We start from the raw sequence: 17,887 nt of genomic DNA, 5'->3' as shown, positions 1-17,887 counted from the left end.
CACCCTGTGATACATTGCACATAGCACAGCAGGTCGGTGACTGGTGGGGGTTGTGTTGGTGAGTAATACCTCTCCATAGGGGCTTCAAGCTCTCCCACTTCTCACTCCTCCTGAAACGACCAGCTAACAAAGAGTGATCTTTTCTACATATTTTATCTTTTATTTTTATCTTTTTGGTGTTGTTGTGGATGTCTTTATCGCTGTTTAATCAGTGGCCAAACCTGGAACCATTCCACAGATAAATCTGGGACTAAATTGCATAATCATGCAATCCATCCTTTTTTATTCATCCTTCCCTCTGTTAGATCTTCCTGTGGGAGCAGAACTTGGAGCGGTTTCACATGGATCTGTTTCGCTGTCGCTGCTACCTGGCCAGTCTGCAGGGCGGCGAACCCCCCAACCCAAAACGCCTGCTGGGTTTTGCCTCACGTCCGACCAAGCTGGCCATGGGACGACTGAGCATCTTCTCCGTCTCTTCCTTCCATGCACTGGTATGGTCAAAAAAATCTCCCCCCCACCACGTTTTTTGGTAATCGTTTTTTGTTATCCGCTTAATCCAAAATTCAAATACCGTCCTGTGTGCCTCTACATGTTCCAGTAGGCTTTGCGTGAGAGCGTTCCCAATAGCTGACCTTCAATACCAGCCCGGCTTGTAGAGTGGGTGTGTTTATCTGGCTGTTAGAGTGAGCCTCTTGTCACATACTGTACGCCTACTGAAAGCAAGAATTTCTCCTGACAAATGTGCAGACTAGTAGTCATTACACGTAGCCTCAGGTTGAAACGCAGTGGAACTTACTGAAGGTTACATAATGAACACCCCTACACCTGTACGTGCCATGTGAAACTTTTTCAGAAATCCTGTACAGCCGGTCCTGAAGTAGCTTGACTAAAAAGTTTTGTTTTTTTAAAGGATATGCCAGAATCCTCCTGCGTCCAGTTGGGTAAACTTACGTGTAAGCCAGAAAGAGATAGAAGGGTTAGTCGATGTAAGCAAACATTGTGACGCATGCCTGTTTTTTTTGGGGGGTAGGTCTTGAAGACATTTTGAAGCCGTTAGTTTTCATTAGAAGCAACCCACAGTAAAGGTCACTGCAGCTGTGACATAACTGTGCCTCTGCTTCACTGCTGCATTCTTTCAGTTGTGGATTTTGACCCTGGGAGTGTGTTGTAAAATTAATTGAATTTACTCTGAGGGAAAGCAGTTTGACTGTCCAATGCGCTGTTCTCAGCTGTGACTCCTGACAGTGGAAACAAAGTTGAAAATCAGTGACATGACCGTAAGACGTTTAATTCAAATTCTAACCTTAAACTAGAGTATCACTAGAATCTATATTAGCCTTCATTGGAAAATATGAACCAAACAAAATTTTGAGGATTTCAATTTATCTTTTCCTTGTAAGGACACTTAAATACAGAGAGGCAAGTGCTTTCATTTCCATACCTGCACACACTGTCCTCTAGCAATCAGATCATTCTCTCCACAAACTGTCCTCACGTTGACAGCTTTACCTGTGGCTAAAAGCCAAGTCATCAGCTCATTGCTCTGCACCTTGCACTTGTTGTCACCTTGAGCACTGCGAGAATGTACGGAATGAATCGCCGGCATTTAAGGAATGATACACACGCTGCCGTGTATCGGGCAGCTTGATGCCATATCATCCAGGAAACAAAGAGCAGAGAGGAACGAAAGAGGTGGAAACGGCATCTCTGTAGACGCGTTTTCTACAAGCAGGCCATCGTATACACACACACACACACTCACACACACACACACACACACACACATCAGAGGTTGATGGTGTTTTTTTGTGATTGGTGGATCAATACGAACTCTGTTAGTAAGCTGCCATCCCCGAGGCACTTTCCCACAAACAGGCTTAACACTCTCTGCTCTATTGACCCCCCCCCCCTTCCTTTTACTGCCTACACCCTCACTTCCTTTGTCTCTCGCTGTGTTTCCTGCTCCATCTCCCTCCGTCTCTCCGTCTCCTTATCTGACTTATTTTCTTCTAGACTGTGTTGCTGTACACTGTCCTCCGTCTCTGTTATTCCCATCTCCTTTCCGTCAGCGTCATTGCATTAGTCAAAGACCTGTAAATGATTTTATAAATCATTTTCGAGAACAGTCATACAGTTGCCACGTGTAAAATCCGAATATAATTACTAAATGAGTTATAAAACTAAATGAGAATAAAATGCATTGGCAGAATAAATGTGTTTTTGATTAATTATTGAAATACAAAAGCATTCAAATGAACCTATTCCTATTTTCTCATTAATTATCCTCTCTCCCAACTCTTAGCTGTTTATGTTCTGAGACAAAAGGAATTTCTTTCATTCTTTTATTTTTTTATTATCCGCAGAAATTCACACAGTAAGGGTTATTATTATCCGTAGCCAAAAGAGACATCAAAACGGACTGTTGAAAGGCCTCTTGCAAAAATCTTACATAATACGAGTCCTGAAGACAGTTTGACCTATTATGTTTGACATGTGTGTGTCTCAGAGGCAGTGACTTGTTAGGAGACCGATAAGCACCCACCCACGTAAGTATAGTATGTGCTACAGCGGGTGCACATACATACATACATACATGCGTCGAAAGTATATGTTCGTGTAACATATAGTGAGTCAGAGCTGCTCATAGCTCAGTAGGTTTGATGTGAATTAACCCAGAAATGCCAGGAGTGGTTTCTCGTCGGATGTGTAGTAGGTCACCAAAGGGGACGGGAGGTTGCAAGTGTTCACAATAGGCCATTAGTCTACATAGTGTGCAGTCGAGAATGTGTTTTTATGTGTTGGTTTGTTTTCCATGCCTGCGTGTGCATTTATATGTTTGACCCATTTCTAAGTGACTCATAACAAACCCAGACAGTCACTGCTGTCGGCGTGCAGTTTACATACATTGTCTCCAAATCCCCCCCTTACTTGTATACATTCAAAGCCATCCCAGTGGCTCGGTTAGTAGAGCGTGCGGCCTCATGCACAGAGGTCCTCGCCGGACGTCCTTTGTTCAGTTCCAGCCTGTGAACCTCTATCGCATTTCATTCCCTCTTCTCTCTCCATTTTCTTTTACACTTCACTTGTACTGTCCTTCAAATAAAACCACTCAAGGGCCAACAAATAATGAACATCGACGAGCTGAACAGCGATTGTCAGCTGTCCTTATGTTTTACCTTAAAAATCGAATCAATTACATAAATAAAACAGTGCTGATTTGAAAAAGTCTTCCTCCACAAAGTGTTTAGATTGTCATACAATTCTATAATTCATCTGTAATTGTCATCATCACAGGTGTCGGCCCGCACAGAAAGCAGCATCAGGAAGCGGAACCAGGCCATGCCTCGCACCTTCAGTAAGCGCCGCAGTCGTTTCTCCTCCCTATGGGGCCTCGACACCACCTCAAAGAGGAAGACCACGGGGCATCCTTCCATCAACCAGGTTTCTCTTGTTCTACTTGGTAACTGCTCGTCACTGTGTTTGATGTATTCGGATGCAGGTGTACTGATCCGTTCTCTGTGTGGTCGCAGGTGTTCGTTGATGGGATCGAGCCGGTGAAAAAGCCACTGGAGCGCATGTTTGAAGATTCGGCCAGTGAGAAATCTGTAAGAGCTCAGCCATCGTTACTAGATAGCAAAATACAAATTACCCATTATATTAAGGATTAAAATAGAATTGTGTCCTCCATGACACTTTTAGATGTGTTATTCTGCATTTGCCCTCTTTTATTGACAACCAAGATGAATTGAATTCTAAGTGCTGTATCGTAGGCAACTGGACTGGTTTCTTGAAGATGTTTCACTTCTCTGGACTTGTTTCAGTTCCAACGACTGGACGTGTTTTGGTTTCTTGAAGACGTTTCAACCCTCACCCAAGAGGCTTCTTCAGTTCTGTTTTCAGTGAGAACTGAAGAAGCCTCTTGGATGAGAAGTGAAACGTCTTCAAGAAACTGAAACACGTCCAGTTGCCTGCGACACAGCATTTAGGATTACCAAATCCTGGATGACTGAGAACCTTCATCAACAAGATTAAATAAAAACTCATAAATGTTTGCTACTGAAAGAGTTGATTGCAAGTAGGCCCGAACTTGTCTCCATTTCCATTGTGGTCCCTGCCCATCCTGCAGCCAGATACAGTGAATGTTTCTGTCTATACAGCTATAACCTTCCTGAACCTTCCTCCTCCCTGTCTTAGTTTGGCATTCACTACAGAGAACCAGAGTTTATGTAGCTGTGGGCTAATTCCTTGTCATTGTTTGCATTTCTCATAAAGCCAAGATGAAAATCACTGGGGCATCTAATGAACCTTTGTACTTGTATAATGGGTTACGGGGCTTCTACAGACCCCGAGGCCAGTAACGTGGCTGGATTTTCCACCTCCCTCTCGCTTAACTGAGATCCTTTTGGTGCTCTGGCTCTTCATTTGCAGAGGTTATCTGGGGGAAGCACAAAATCCATGAACCCTTCCGCATCAGCGATCATTTCTTTGGGTTCATTTTCAAGTCCTCGCTTTAATGTTATCACACAGGAGAAAGGAGAAATTTGCAGACTATGAAAATGTAAAAGCTGCAGAGTCTCCTCTTGATGGCATCAGATGATTTCTTGATTTTATCTGCACCTTAGCAGACTTTGGGGCCATCATTTTTTTCTTCATACTTTCTCATTGTTCTCACTGCTGACCACTCTGGGTCCTAGTCAGAAATAAAGCCATTATTCGTAATCTCTACCTTTTTATCACGTCAAACACTATTCTCAGATTGGTGCTGACAGATTCCCATTTCTTTTTTCCAGTTGCTCCAGGCAATTCCAACTCTATCAGCATCATGGGCTATTGACCGGAGGGATATTTCTGTCCGCTAATCCCGCTGAGACAAATTTGATCTGATATGTTCAGATCATTAGCTTTCTGATGTCTCAACAAATTATGCAGACATTTGCTACCAAAGGACTTTGGCGGTTTCACACCATCTGTGCGCTGTCGTATTGACCGCGATTTACAGACAATGGCATGTAATGAATAATATCTTAAGAAAGAAAAATCGATTATCCATGCCCCATTTCTAGTAGAACCTCTTTACAGCCTGTTAAATGATGAATTTATGTGAACTGTAAGGGAAAAAGTCCAATTACCCATGGGTTGTGCAAGGACAAGCATACCAACTCCATATTTTATGAGAACTGGTAGAAGGCAACAGAGATGGAGGGGGGTGGCGGGAGAAACAGGCCTCTGTCTGAACTCAGTAGATAGAAGAAAACTCTGCAGCACTAACCTTCTGTGACTGCGGAGGCCCCCAGTGGCACCATGGGAGATTGATTTCCTTCCACCCACGTCCAGCTTCAGCTGGCAGGGTATGAGATGACAGTATACAAATGCAATGGTCTTAGCTTTGTTGCAAGACAGACCTGGAAATGATGCTGCATCAGTAGCGGTCAGCATCTCCAGCAAGATTTATTCCAAATGTTCACATCTGATGGCCATGTCCCACTTTAATTCTCTGTTTGTTTTGGGGGAATCCCACTGCTGGCAATAAAAGAGAATCAGAGAGAGGAAGAGAGTTTAGTGAGCCCCCCCAACCCCACAGTAGAGGCATCCTAGATGGGCCAGGAGGGGAGCCAGATGGTGCTGAGCAAGGCTGGGGAGTTCAGGGAGTTGAGGGGAGGTACTAGTTACGGGCCCCCCGGTCTGTTCTCTGTCTGAGAAAATGTGTGTGTGTTTGTTGTGTTTGTTTTCCTTTATAATTCTATGTGTCTATATTTTGTTTGGGCATGTGAACATGTGTGTTTGTTTGTGCACACAAAAACATTCTTTTGGATATAGCTTGCTCCCTCTGTCTCCTCCTGTGTCTCACTTTAACTCCATCCAACACAAAACACACACACACGCGCGCACACACACACACGCGCGCTTCATTTAAACAGAGACCACCAGGCGGGATTGTTAACAGTCAGCAGATTGTATGGCGCGAATGTGAGATGGGGAGGAGGAAGATGATGGAGCGATGTGCAGATAGAAGGGAAGGGGCACCAGAAGGAGAGGCAATGATTAGCGGGGGCGGGTGGGCGAGCGAGGAATGAAAGAATAAATGAGTTTGTGGATGCTGTTACCTGAAAGGATTAGATAAGGTATCAGTGACAGGCAGCGTGAGGTCGAGCAGTGAGGCTGACATGGCTGCCAGATTGTCTGAGGTCAGGCTGATGGGCTTAAAGGTTACAGATCACGGTTTGTACGGAGTGCACACACGCCAGCGAAGATGCAAATGCACAGAGATATGTAACGCATACCTAGGGCAGGGCGACAAATGTATCAAGAGGCTCTCTCATCAACACAAATGAATTAGATTTTGTAATCAGATCTCCTGCTGCTTAGAGACCACTGCCAGTTATCATCACATTAGTCTAATCAATTTCAGCAAATCTGTTTTTTTTTTCTCTTTCGTGAACTTGAGGAGAAATAATGAAGATTAAGGAGGAATATGAATATGGTTCACTTACCTCTCTGGGTCTCATTCTTCCCTCAACTACCACTGAAAGGTTTTCATAGTAACATTGAATATATTATTGGGTGCCTTCTGTTTTCACCAAGCACAAAGGCTACTGAAACATGTATAAACCTTGCATGTGCATTTGTTTTTCCAGAAGGAGAGAGAGAGCTCGGTGAAAACTATTCCCCAGCAAAATGTAGACAGCGACATCTGGGTTCCTGACTACCTGACTCCATCTTGGGTTTGCCTGCCAAACAATCAACCCGTCCTAGCCATCATACAGCCTGGGGGGACGGCGCTGGAAGTCCTGAGCACAACCTGCAAGGTGGGTCTTCACCGATAGCACTGCTGGAGACTGTTACGAAACTCCTAGTTTGCTGTATAGGGGTGATAATTGCAATTCCAGAAGTGTAAACCTCACGCACTTTAGTACTTTATAGTGCTAGTACAGGCACAGATAAATGCCCCAGCAGAACAGGTGACAGTCAACAGCTGTTTAGAATGCAAATGATTCGTTTAAACAGGTTTGTCAAACACACGCATTTATGTAGTGAGTCTTATAAAACTGCACACAGCTCAGCTGATGTAAGTTTACAACAGTATGAGTGGTGACATGAGGATAATAAAACTCTTACTACAATTATAAAGTGTGTGGACAAGCAAACATGTGAAAGACAACGTTTTTTTTTTTAAGATCAGTTCGGTGTAGCAGAAAAACGATAATTAGAGGCAGAGTATCAGATTACTCTAAGTCAGACTGAGGAGTGATTCTGAGAAAAACGACGTGATGCTGTCGCTTCCGGGAAGGCAGAAAAAGTGAACCCTATGGACAACGCCTCAGACTGACGGTGTCTCAGATCTCTTCTCACAATCTAGTATACGCAGCATATTACTGTCTCGCACGTCTCTCTCCACTTCATCTCCTCCTCTCCCTAATTGGTCCCAGCCACAGACGCACTCGAATAATGATGCCTAATCGCACGTATACGTTCCACTTAAGAGTCTGTTGAAACACGCAGCTAGTGTATAGCTGATAGAGGTGTGTGTATGTGCGGGCGTTTGCGTGCAATAAATGTCATAGAAATGTCACGAGGAAGTGGAGCGTCTAATCCATGGTCCCCGTGTGTGACATCCATGTATATATACACGTGGATTCCATACATGATGGGATACATACATGTGTGTGACATATTGTCAGGGGTTATAATGAGCTATAAAGTGCAGTAACAGTGTTTTGATTGTTGAGGTTAATATCGTTCATTTTAGGAAGTTCAAATTGCAGGAAGAACAAACCACGTGTAATTAGAAGGATTATCTTTTGTTTTGGAAAGAAGAACGAAGGATTGCTCATTTTACATTCCGCCTGTTGACACGCCTGTTTTTATCATTTGCTTCCAGACCCACAAGATAGATCCTTCCTGCCACTACCTGCGTTTGAAGGTGTGGATTGACAACCAGATGCTCTTTTACGTTCCCAGACCTGAAGAGGACATCTCGGATCTGGTGAGGAAACACGCGCCGAAGCACTGTTGTATTGACATGAAGTGAATATCCAAATTTTCACATACACTCACAGCGAATAATGAAAGATGAAAGATGGTGTACAGTTGTTTCATTTTTCAGATTTTCAGTCTCAGCTGATGTAGAGTGTCCCATTTGGATTTTCGGGGTCATCCCCTTATTATGAATTAATTCCTGTGTCTTCTCTGGCAGATCTGGATGCGAGCTTGTGCATGTTTTATGACTCGGTTGCACATTTGATTTGCAATGCATTCAAAAATTCCCAGGATGCAAAAGACGGTTCATTGCGTATCCTATAAATTATGCAAAATAGCATCCCCAGTTTATTGTGTGCACTATGAACTGTACGCATCTGTGTGTCCCCGTTTGTACTTTTCTTATTATTCATATAAAACAATCACCCACACTGAACAAGACCTCACCTCCACCTCCTCCTAATTCAGCCCCCACAGCGAATTCGCTTTGCGACGCTGCTTTGTAGGTGATACGCCAAACTCCATCACAAAGCAAAGTCATTGTATAACTCGCTCTTTTTCCTCAAGAGGCCTTTTTATCTTCCTGCTTTGATCGGTGACTCATTACACCCTCTTTCATCCTCAAGTCTATGATACTACATTATTATTGTGGACTTCTGTTCCTGTCTGTTGCTTCATACACACAGCTGTGTCTATGCACTCGCTCCGATATGAGGTCAAAGCCTTGTCTGAGCACCTACTCGCTTCTCAGACTTGACCTGGATTTTGACCCTCGCATGTGATTGCTCTGTTAAGGAGCCTGAATAATACATGACTCTATCTATTCTTTATTAAGAGCCATAACATGACCTTGAACCTTCTCCATCCAGCAACACTGCTCTCCTTGCACTCCTCGCCAATTAAATATAATTTTCTTGTGTTTGCAGCTCTACAAAGAGATTGAGATTTGCCCCAGAGCTACCAAAGTGATCCAGTTTGACAAAGCCGAGTCCTGCAGCATCGGATATGGTATGTTGAACAAGATGACTCAGCTCCTGTCGTACTCCTAAAGTTCTGAATCGAATCGATTTCAGAATAGACGTCATTGATTCATGCTTTGTTAATGACCAAAGAAGGATGACCTAATGTGAGTGCATTTTGCCTTAAGTTGATCTAATTGCTCGGCAGTTATGCTGCAGCAGTGCACACTGTCAAATTGAGATATTTCAAAGTGGAAGAAAAGGATAACGACTGAATCTCTCTCTGTGTCATGTACGTTTGTAGGTTTTTCTGTGGTGGTTATAGATGAGGATGGGATGCAGCAGCTCCATATTACTGAAGTGAAAGCGGAGGGACTTGCCTCAGCCAAAGGTACGTATTTATTTTTTATGAACAAACAGTGTCATGGGAGTTGAAATTCAGACAAAAATCTATGACAATTAGCATAGTTGAATCTGGGTGCAGTAACAATAGGGGTTATGCAAAGGGGATCTGTAAGCTGGGCGCATATTTCTTCCTTGAGTTGACATTGCGCACTCAACAACTAAACACCTGACCTGAGAAACACCTGATCCCACACGACTTCTTATCACTACAGCTTTGTGTGCATCCACTGCTGAGCCAGCAAAGTTAAATGCCTTTTGTTTGAGAAAGAAGCCCGGGGGCTTAGGACAGAACAGAGAAGAGGTGAAGACAAAGAAAATGCTCTACTTCTCTTTAAAGGGGTTGACTTGCAGAAATATGGAAAGAGGCACTCTTTTTATGCCCTTTTCAGGATTTACAAGGCAATCAACTAGGGATCAATTGATTACCTGCCCCACTGATCATCAGATCAAATAATAAATGGAATGCAAAATAAGTGTTAACTAAAGTTAGAAAGGACAATATTTGCCTCTGAATTCTAATGGAGTGTAAATATAAACTAGTAGAAAATTGATATATTTCAATAAAGTACAGGTACCTCAAAATTGTACTGATTTTTCCTGCAAATGTATACCAGTTTTAAAGGTAGGTTATTCCTTTTGCCAGGAAGTTATATGTCCTGCCATGTCTGTTTGGTGGTTGGTTGGTTGGTTTGTCAGCAGGTTCACACATAAACTGCAGATCCAGATGAAGGTATTGATCCAGGAATTATCTCTCGTCACGAGATAGGGTGTCAGACATATTTAGCTGGCTGGTATCTACGAGTAAGGACAATTTGATATGGATCTAGCAGATATTATATATGTTTCAATATGTATATTGGATTCAGCTCGATTGAATCAAAGAGGACTGTCGGGTCTTGGTGGAGGTACGTGTGGTGTCAGTATCGGTCCTGAAAAAAACCCAATCACAATCAACATCAATTTAGAAATGCAGTCCACTCTACATGATAGAAACAAGAAACTCCAAAACAGACAAAACAGAGCGAAAAAGTAGAAAAAGTATGCCTGCATCAAAACATCTTAACAGACTTGAATCACCTACACACTATATTTTTCAATCTGATGTTGGCTGGCTTTTATCCTGCAGACGGGATCATGTGCCAAAACCTAGATCCATGAAATGAGAAAGAGAACAAAGATTCCATCAGAGTTTTGAATTTGTGGCTTTCGTCTCCTTCATGAGAGCAAATTAGAGAACCAGCACACCTTTGTCTGCATCTGACTGCGGCGTAGAGATCAACCCCCATTCATGTGCTGCTATCTTTTAACGCAGCCTAATGGGTTTGAGAAACACGCGGCCGCTCTGTAGATACAACGCTAATGTATAGAAAATAACATGCCCCACTGTTGTGCCCCGCGGTCAGACCAAGGTTACTCAAGTGTGAGATTGTGTCCTCAAGCGCATTAGCAATCTAAAAAAGCTGCTAGCTTAGCAGGCTGCCAGCAGCCGGAGGACACAGCTGTACCCCCCTCTCCACCTCTGTGTGTGAGTAGAGCTAGAAAAAAAAGATTGTGGCATCCAGACCAGACATTGCGTCTTACATTATATTTTTGCTGAATCACAGAATTAAATATATCAGGCGCGACATATTAGGTCCACGTGTATGCTGGGGGGACGGGCCTGTGTGGGCGCGCATGTGTTTTACTCCAAGTCAGGAGAATGAATGGGAGGTGAAAGAGATCACGCTACAGTTTCTGCAGGGTATACGCAGAAACCAGGCCAGCGCTGGACAAGGAGCCCCGAAGGCTCTTTTCTCCATCTCTCTCTCTCTCTCTCTCTCACTGTAATTCCTGCCCCCCCCCTTCCCCCCCACCCCCTTGCAGAAGCAAACACAAAGACACATGCATGCAATACACACCCACACACAGAGTCTCACACACACACATAGCAGTATATGGCCAGAGGGGTCATCTTTCTCTGTCCAATAAAGACTCTGCTACAGCTGACATTTCACATCCCAGACAACTAGGTCATAACTCTGGGCTAAATGTGTGCCTTGTGTGTCTATACATGTAGCTGTGTGTACGTCTGTAGCATTAGGAAAGCCATATCACAGAATGACGGCTGTTACTATTACGGCAGACGATAAAATAAAATGAGACTGAAGTCAGAGGAGTGGATAACAAGCGAACATGTGCTCATTTGTGACTGTGTTAACAGGACCAAAACCCTTTGTCTTACTTAATTCTGCAGGTGAGACTGCAGTCACATCTCCTAAACAGCTGTCACAACCAATCGGGTTTATTGGGCAAGGCTTTATGCTAATTGGCGGGCTGATAGAGTGCTAATTTGCAATTAGCGGAGCCTGGTACAGGTGGTCAAGGGGGAGGGCCTAACCGAAAAAAAAAAAAGGCCTCAAACTAAAGCTGTGTTCCAGTTGTGTCTGTAGTTTTCATATATAGTGCAACGTAGAGTGTATACATGATGACAGGACAGGAATAGACAAGCATTGCACCCTCCTTCTTAAGCCCATCCAGTCTTGTTAGATCAGTATTTGCCTGAAGCGAACACGCACAGAAGGATGCATTTTTCATGTATGGGAACATATTAGAGTCCCAATGTGTCTGATTAGCCAGTGTGTATGGCACTGAAGTTCTGTTTGTGTACATTGTTGTACACAATAGGAGTCTTGAGTTTATGGCCCACAGGAAAGCTGCTGTGTTGGACGGTGTTTTGTTGTATTGTCACAGCCTGTCAGCTAAATTTTCCCCTTACTGTGCGCTGCTTTTATCTGCAATGTTTTTCTCCACTTTAAAGGATACATCTGCAATTTTCAGCAACTTATATTTCTTGCTGTCCGCCAGGTTTGAGAGCAGGGGATGAGATTCTGCTGTTGAACGGAAAACCTGCATCTGCCCTCCAGATGGATGATATGAGGGCTGCGTTTGAAAACCAAGCATTGACCTTGAGCGTCAGCACCCTGCCCCAGCTGGACCCGCGGGTGCTCTGCTCCCTTCCACCCCGTCGCTCCGATGGGGAGCAGGACCCGGCCACAGACATCTTCTCCCAGGACCAAGGTAAAGCTTCCTGTCCTGCGTGAACCAAGTTGTGGATACACTGCATGGGTTGTAAGTTGTTGTTATAATTTGTGATTTGAACAATGGCAAGTTCCATTAGATGTTGTGTACAAACCTCTAGTGTCCCCTAGTGACAAATATAGTGATACCATGACAAAAAGAAAAAAATGGAAAGAGAAAACCCATACAACACATTTTTGATTTTATCACGCACATGGTATGGGGAAAAAGAAAAAAATATCGATGCTTTCGATGACCTCATGCTATCATACATCCTCTAAGCCCCTGACTTTCTGTGGTGGAAAAAGGGAGAATGCAGATGGCGATCTTTGTAAGCAGAGGGTGAATAGGGCGATCTGCTAATTATGCGCGGACACTGTCTGCTAACCAACCTGCAGGCAGCCGCCAGCTTTCCTCTGACCTGCTCTTTTTATCCGTGCAAGGGCACCATTTGTATTCCTTTTATAAATTGGGGCTTGCAGTGCACAGGCTGACAAGCTGGCATTGTTTATACAGGGACTCAGAGCGGTATGAATATTAATATGAATCCTTCAGCGGTGCCGAGCTGTCATTGTGTAGGATACGCCATACGCAGAGGGTCAGACGGGGAATAAAAAACACTTCAGCGGCCAGATGGAGGTTATCAGTGATGTCATGCTTATGTCAAGAGGAGATGGTGTGTGTGAGAGTCCTTTTACTCAGAGGAGACAATAAATTAGAAATTTCTTAAGGATACAGGCAGAATAATGATCAGGTTAAAGGTTCAAGGTGAGTTATTTGTCATTATGCAAAAACAGGATTGCATAACTAAATGATCTCCTTCATGCTACACAAACATTAATGTACATATATTCATAAAAAGGTAGTCTATACACCCAGGAAAAAAATTCTGAAGTGCTTTGTGTCTGGGGAATGTAAACAGCAACAACCAGATGGTGATGATAATGCAGTCGGCTCCGAGCATCAATAACACACACAGTGTCCAACTCTTCAGTATACATCATGTCATTTTTTTGATATCATAATCAAAACTGGCTTCCCTGGACACACCATTAACGGAGGAAGTCTAGAGAACCAAATACGTTGGAGCAGGATGAGATGTGGATTTTTTACTGATACACAGTATCTCCCTGGTGAGCTCTGTCCTTTTTTTTTCTCAACAGAGGACATCCTGGATGATGTGTCGGGGCTGACAGTCAATAGCCCAGATGAGAGTATGGAGGAAGGACATCGGGTGATCCTGCAGAGCCCCGGAGGTCATCTGGAAGACAAAACCTGCGTGGGGACCGGACAGAAGGTAGGACACTGCAGGCAAAGAGGCAACTTTGATGTTGCTGGGAGATGTTCAGAGGTTTTTTCTCATGTGATACTCGTGACCTTTTACACAAAAGGCTGTTTTGGGACAGAAAGTGTGTAAAAGGTCCAACATGAATGCACAGCCGTTGTACCATCATTCATACACACACTGCTTTGAAGTTTCTTCTTAGTAAATTCTAGTCAAACTCGATGTTTGATTCATGCAATAAATTTGAAATCTTAATCATATTTTTATATGAGTAGCAGATTAGTTTTTTTACAGTGCCGACAACAAGAAGCCTATACGATTACATTGTGGTGTGTTCATTACCTTGTATGTGTGAGAGAGAGAAAGAGTGTGTGTGTGTGAGAACATGTCAGTGGCAGCAGACAACAGGTGTGTGTGTGTGTGTGTGTGTGTGTGTGTGTGTGTGTGTGTGTGTGTGTGTGTGTGTGTGTGTGTGTGTGTGTGTGTGTGTGTGTGTGTGTGTGTGTGTGTGTGTGTGTGTGTGCGCGCTCATGGGTCTGTGCGTGTGTATTCTGCAGCGCAGAGATGGAAGCAGACAGGTGAGTGAAAGAGCGAGTGAGCAGCGTCACTTTCTAATTAAGATTACGTCTGGTCTGATCAGGGTCGGCGCTATGATTGCTGGGCCTCTCCTTGTGCCAGTCGGTCTCCCTTGGATACGGTTGTCACTTCCATTACCATAGCAATGTCTGATAAACAGTAACCACCGGAAACATTTTCTTGTTGTATCCCTCCATCGATAGCCCAGATATGAACAAAAAGATGAGGAAAGGGCAGGGAAGGCACCGCGGTCTCTCTTGGATATGTGTCAGTGAGCTTCAGTCTCGGGGAAGAGCTAATGGGTGAGGTCAGAGTCGGCTCCGGTCTAGACGAAGTCCTGTTAGGCAGCAATGGTTCTGTGACTCCAATGTGCCATTATTAGTTGGAAGTGTTAGTATTAAAAGATGAGAGTGAGAGCGACGGATGCGGTTGCCATGGTGGCTGGATTGGGACGAGAGGTCTGCTTAAGTCTTGTCTGGTGTACTTGATGTGGAGAAAACATTCAGCGAGCGTAAACTTGTTAAACTTTTACAAAACAGCTCGAAGCTCTGCACGGTTCCTAATTAACATTTAAAGTCTTAGCTATTTTGAGCACAGTGTTTTCTACAAGCAAAAAGAAATCTAGTCAGATCTATTTTAACAAATGAAACGGCAGAAAACACAAAGCCAGCATAAAATCTTCATGTTACTCCTTTTGATTGGAGTGCGGTCGCATCACTTTAACGTGTTAAAAGCGAATGCAGTGTAGTCAGTGCCAGAGTAGCTGTATGTTGTTTTATGCAGTGACGTGAACTTGTGTCGCATCTTACTACTATTAAATGAGGGAACATTTGTATATGCAGTGGGAATAGAAACAGATTTCAAATCTCTCAGCACAAAATGAATACGACTTATACTGCTAGATCGTGTATGTGTTTTTTTTTGTTTTGTTTATTTTTAAAGGGTAATTTGCAGGATTTGTCGGTTGCTGAGAGAGAGAGAGAGAGAGAGAGAGAGAGAGAGAGAGAGAGAGAGAGAGAGAGAGAGAGAGAGAGAGAGAGAGAGAGAGAGAGTATCTGAGAGATAGAGAGAAGAGTCTAGCCAGCGAGATTATCGCGATCTCTCGATGCCTCTTCCTCATGCTCTCGCTCTCTCTATCTCTCTCTCTCTCTCTCTCTCTCTCTGCTCATCCTCTCTCCGCTCGCTCTTCGAGCTCTCAAATCACCTACCCCGAGAGACCAGGCTGTCATAGACAACATTAAATTTTCTGAATGTATCACATGGGTTTGGTTCTAAAGCACAAGCAAATGCGCTCACATCTTCACACAGCTCTTCAGATTTTGTGTGAATGCAGCTGAAGTGCATATTTCATATATACTCTCTCTGCTCTGTGGTGTACGTGTAGTTCAGCCCCGCCCTTGGTCAAACATACACAGAGATCTGAAGTGTCCCAAACACAGCCAAATACCAAGAAAATACAGGCAAAGGGCAGGATCTCTACAGATGCAGACACCACCATACTATGTTAGGGGGACATAAGTAATGATTAAGAGGGATTTTTAAATTATTATTATTATTTTTATTATTATTATTTTTACAGCTCTATAAATTGTTTATTTATCTTGCATATGATGCCCTAATGTTCAGCTCTCTGGTTTATTAAAGAGGCTGCTCCATATAAAAATGGAAGGAAAACAGTGTTAACAAAGCTCTGGGAATCTATTATCATTACCTCACCTTTCATTTTCTCACCTCCTGCTCCAATCTAACGTGTGCTGTCTTATTTCTCTCCTAATTTCCATCTACTGTCTCTCTGGAACTCCCCCTTTCATCTTCTGTCTTTTCTACCCTTCTTTTTCCTCTGTCAAGTGATTTATTGTCATATATGTTGTGACCATGTCCTGTTTTTCAGACATGACAGCTCATTCCTTTTCTGTTTGTCCTTTGTGATCATTCTGTCTCCTCATCTGCCATCCTTTGTGCTTTGAACGCTCTGTCTTTCCTCATGTCCTTCCAGTTTCCTGTCCTTCTTTACCCCCGTCCTCCCCCTCCTCACTAAACCCCCTGCTGTTCATTACCATAAACAACATGAGGCTGCTGTTGGCTCTCAAGCAACTCTGCTCCCTTAGCTCTCCGGGCAGCCGGCTGTGAGCCCTGACCTGAGCCTGAAGCACTTGGAAGCTTCCTCCATCAACAAAGACAATCCAAACTTACCCCAGAATCCCTGGGAACTTCCAAATCCATGTAATTTTTCTAAGAAAACTGGGTTGCCCTTTTTCCTTTTTCTTTTTCTTTTTTCCCCCTCATGTCTTGATCACGGTTTTGTTTCTTCTTTTGAAAGACTCTTAAGTGCAGAGGATTCACCTCATTGCAGGCAGTGCCTACAGTGACATGGTGGCAAGACTGAGGAAAAAGAGGCAAAGTGGGACAATTTTAATTATCCTCGCATTCTAATTACTTCATTCTCCACAGTGTTTCACATCATTTAGTGGAGATAAATGAATGTCTGGCTAGCCGGAGGAAACGGGGAGGTTCATTATTTTAGACAAAGCACACAGCCACCTCGTCAATATGATAAACCAAACCAGAGAATAAAACAGTGATTGCTTGCGATTACAGTGATAATAGAGATGACGGTGATTGCTAGTGTTCTCCAAGGTGTAGTCAGCACCACTGACAAGTGCCGGGTATAATTGACAAACCTCTATCAAGTTGGCTTCGGGGCATTTGAAATGGAAAATACATTATTCAGTGTGTGAAGGGTGGGGGGCAGTTTTCATCAAGCTTTGTTTTGATTGACTCCTGATGGTTCAATTCTGGTTAAATAGCTCTTAGCATGCAAGGACCTCATATAAAGTACAAATTTACAGAGGGGTTAGAATACTTTACAGTACTTAAGTACAGTTCTGCACATCTTCAACATTAAAGTAATATTTGTTTTAAATTAGGTTTGCAATTTAATCTCCTATTGGGCCTTGCAGCGTTGTCCCAGTTGTTGCTGTCATTTTTATTTGTTCCACTGGAGGGAGCACTGTGCTGAGACTGCAAAGCAGATCTGTTACAAAATGAGTTGCATATCATTTCCAACAGACATTTGAATATTACACTATTCAACCATTTGTAAACTATATTTCTTGCTTGTATGCGATATATGATAAATTAGATTAAATGTACAAGGCGGAATTCTCCTGATATTGCTATTTATTCCATGAAGGGAAGGAAGGAAGGAAGAAAAGATAAGGAAAAAGAAGGGGAGGTACTGAGAGAGAGAAAAGGGAAGGAAGGAAGGAAGTAAAGAGTGGAAATAAAGGAAATAAGGAAGGAGAGAAATGGAAAAAATAAGTAGAATGTGCTCCTGACGCCTGCTTCACCCTCTTAACTTCCCAGAGTTGCAGGTCGGAAGTTGCAAGTCTTACTGTTCATGCATATATTTGTGAAGACTCATGTCATAACATGATCATCCTTTCACTTGAGATTAAATGATTAAAGTCTCTCTCTGTGTCACGGCGTATATCCCATCACGCCGCGTAGGGATTTATGGATTTGCATGTTTCCCCGATTTCAGATGAAACTGAACTTTAAGACTCTCGCTGCCTCCCTTCCTCCGCTCTGTATTTACTCACACTCGCAAGTACATGCCTGTTTGTTC

At 43.3% G+C, this 17,887-nt stretch overlaps 1 protein-coding gene across 3 annotated transcripts in view; it reads left to right on the top strand.

Annotated features, from left to right (window-relative positions):
* The window catches only part of tiam1a (TIAM Rac1 associated GEF 1a), a 60,221-nt gene that overhangs the window by 28,045 nt on the left and 14,289 nt on the right, over window positions 1-17,887 (top strand). The window contains exons 9-17 of one of the 3 annotated variants that reach the window (XM_030437420.1): window positions 306-491; window positions 3,295-3,441; window positions 3,531-3,605; window positions 6,636-6,806; window positions 7,880-7,984; window positions 8,904-8,985; window positions 9,241-9,327; window positions 12,186-12,398; window positions 13,562-13,695. In XM_030437420.1, coding sequence (XP_030293280.1) covers window positions 306-491; window positions 3,295-3,441; window positions 3,531-3,605; window positions 6,636-6,806; window positions 7,880-7,984; window positions 8,904-8,985; window positions 9,241-9,327; window positions 12,186-12,398; window positions 13,562-13,695 — 1,200 coding nt within the window. Of the gene's footprint in view, window positions 1-305; window positions 492-3,294; window positions 3,442-3,530; window positions 3,606-6,635; window positions 6,807-7,879; window positions 7,985-8,903; window positions 8,986-9,240; window positions 9,328-11,764; window positions 11,916-12,003; window positions 12,098-12,185; window positions 12,399-13,561; window positions 13,696-17,887 lie in introns of those variants that run through there. The other 2 variants (XM_030437422.1, XM_030437421.1) reach the window with 2 other exon arrangements.

This window comes from Sparus aurata, chromosome 13, assembly GCF_900880675.1.
Source record: "Sparus aurata chromosome 13, fSpaAur1.1, whole genome shotgun sequence".
Lineage (NCBI taxonomy): Eukaryota > Metazoa > Chordata > Actinopteri > Spariformes > Sparidae > Sparus > Sparus aurata.
Note: the sequence above shows the minus strand (reverse complement) of the source record. Positions and strands in the feature narration are given on the sequence as shown.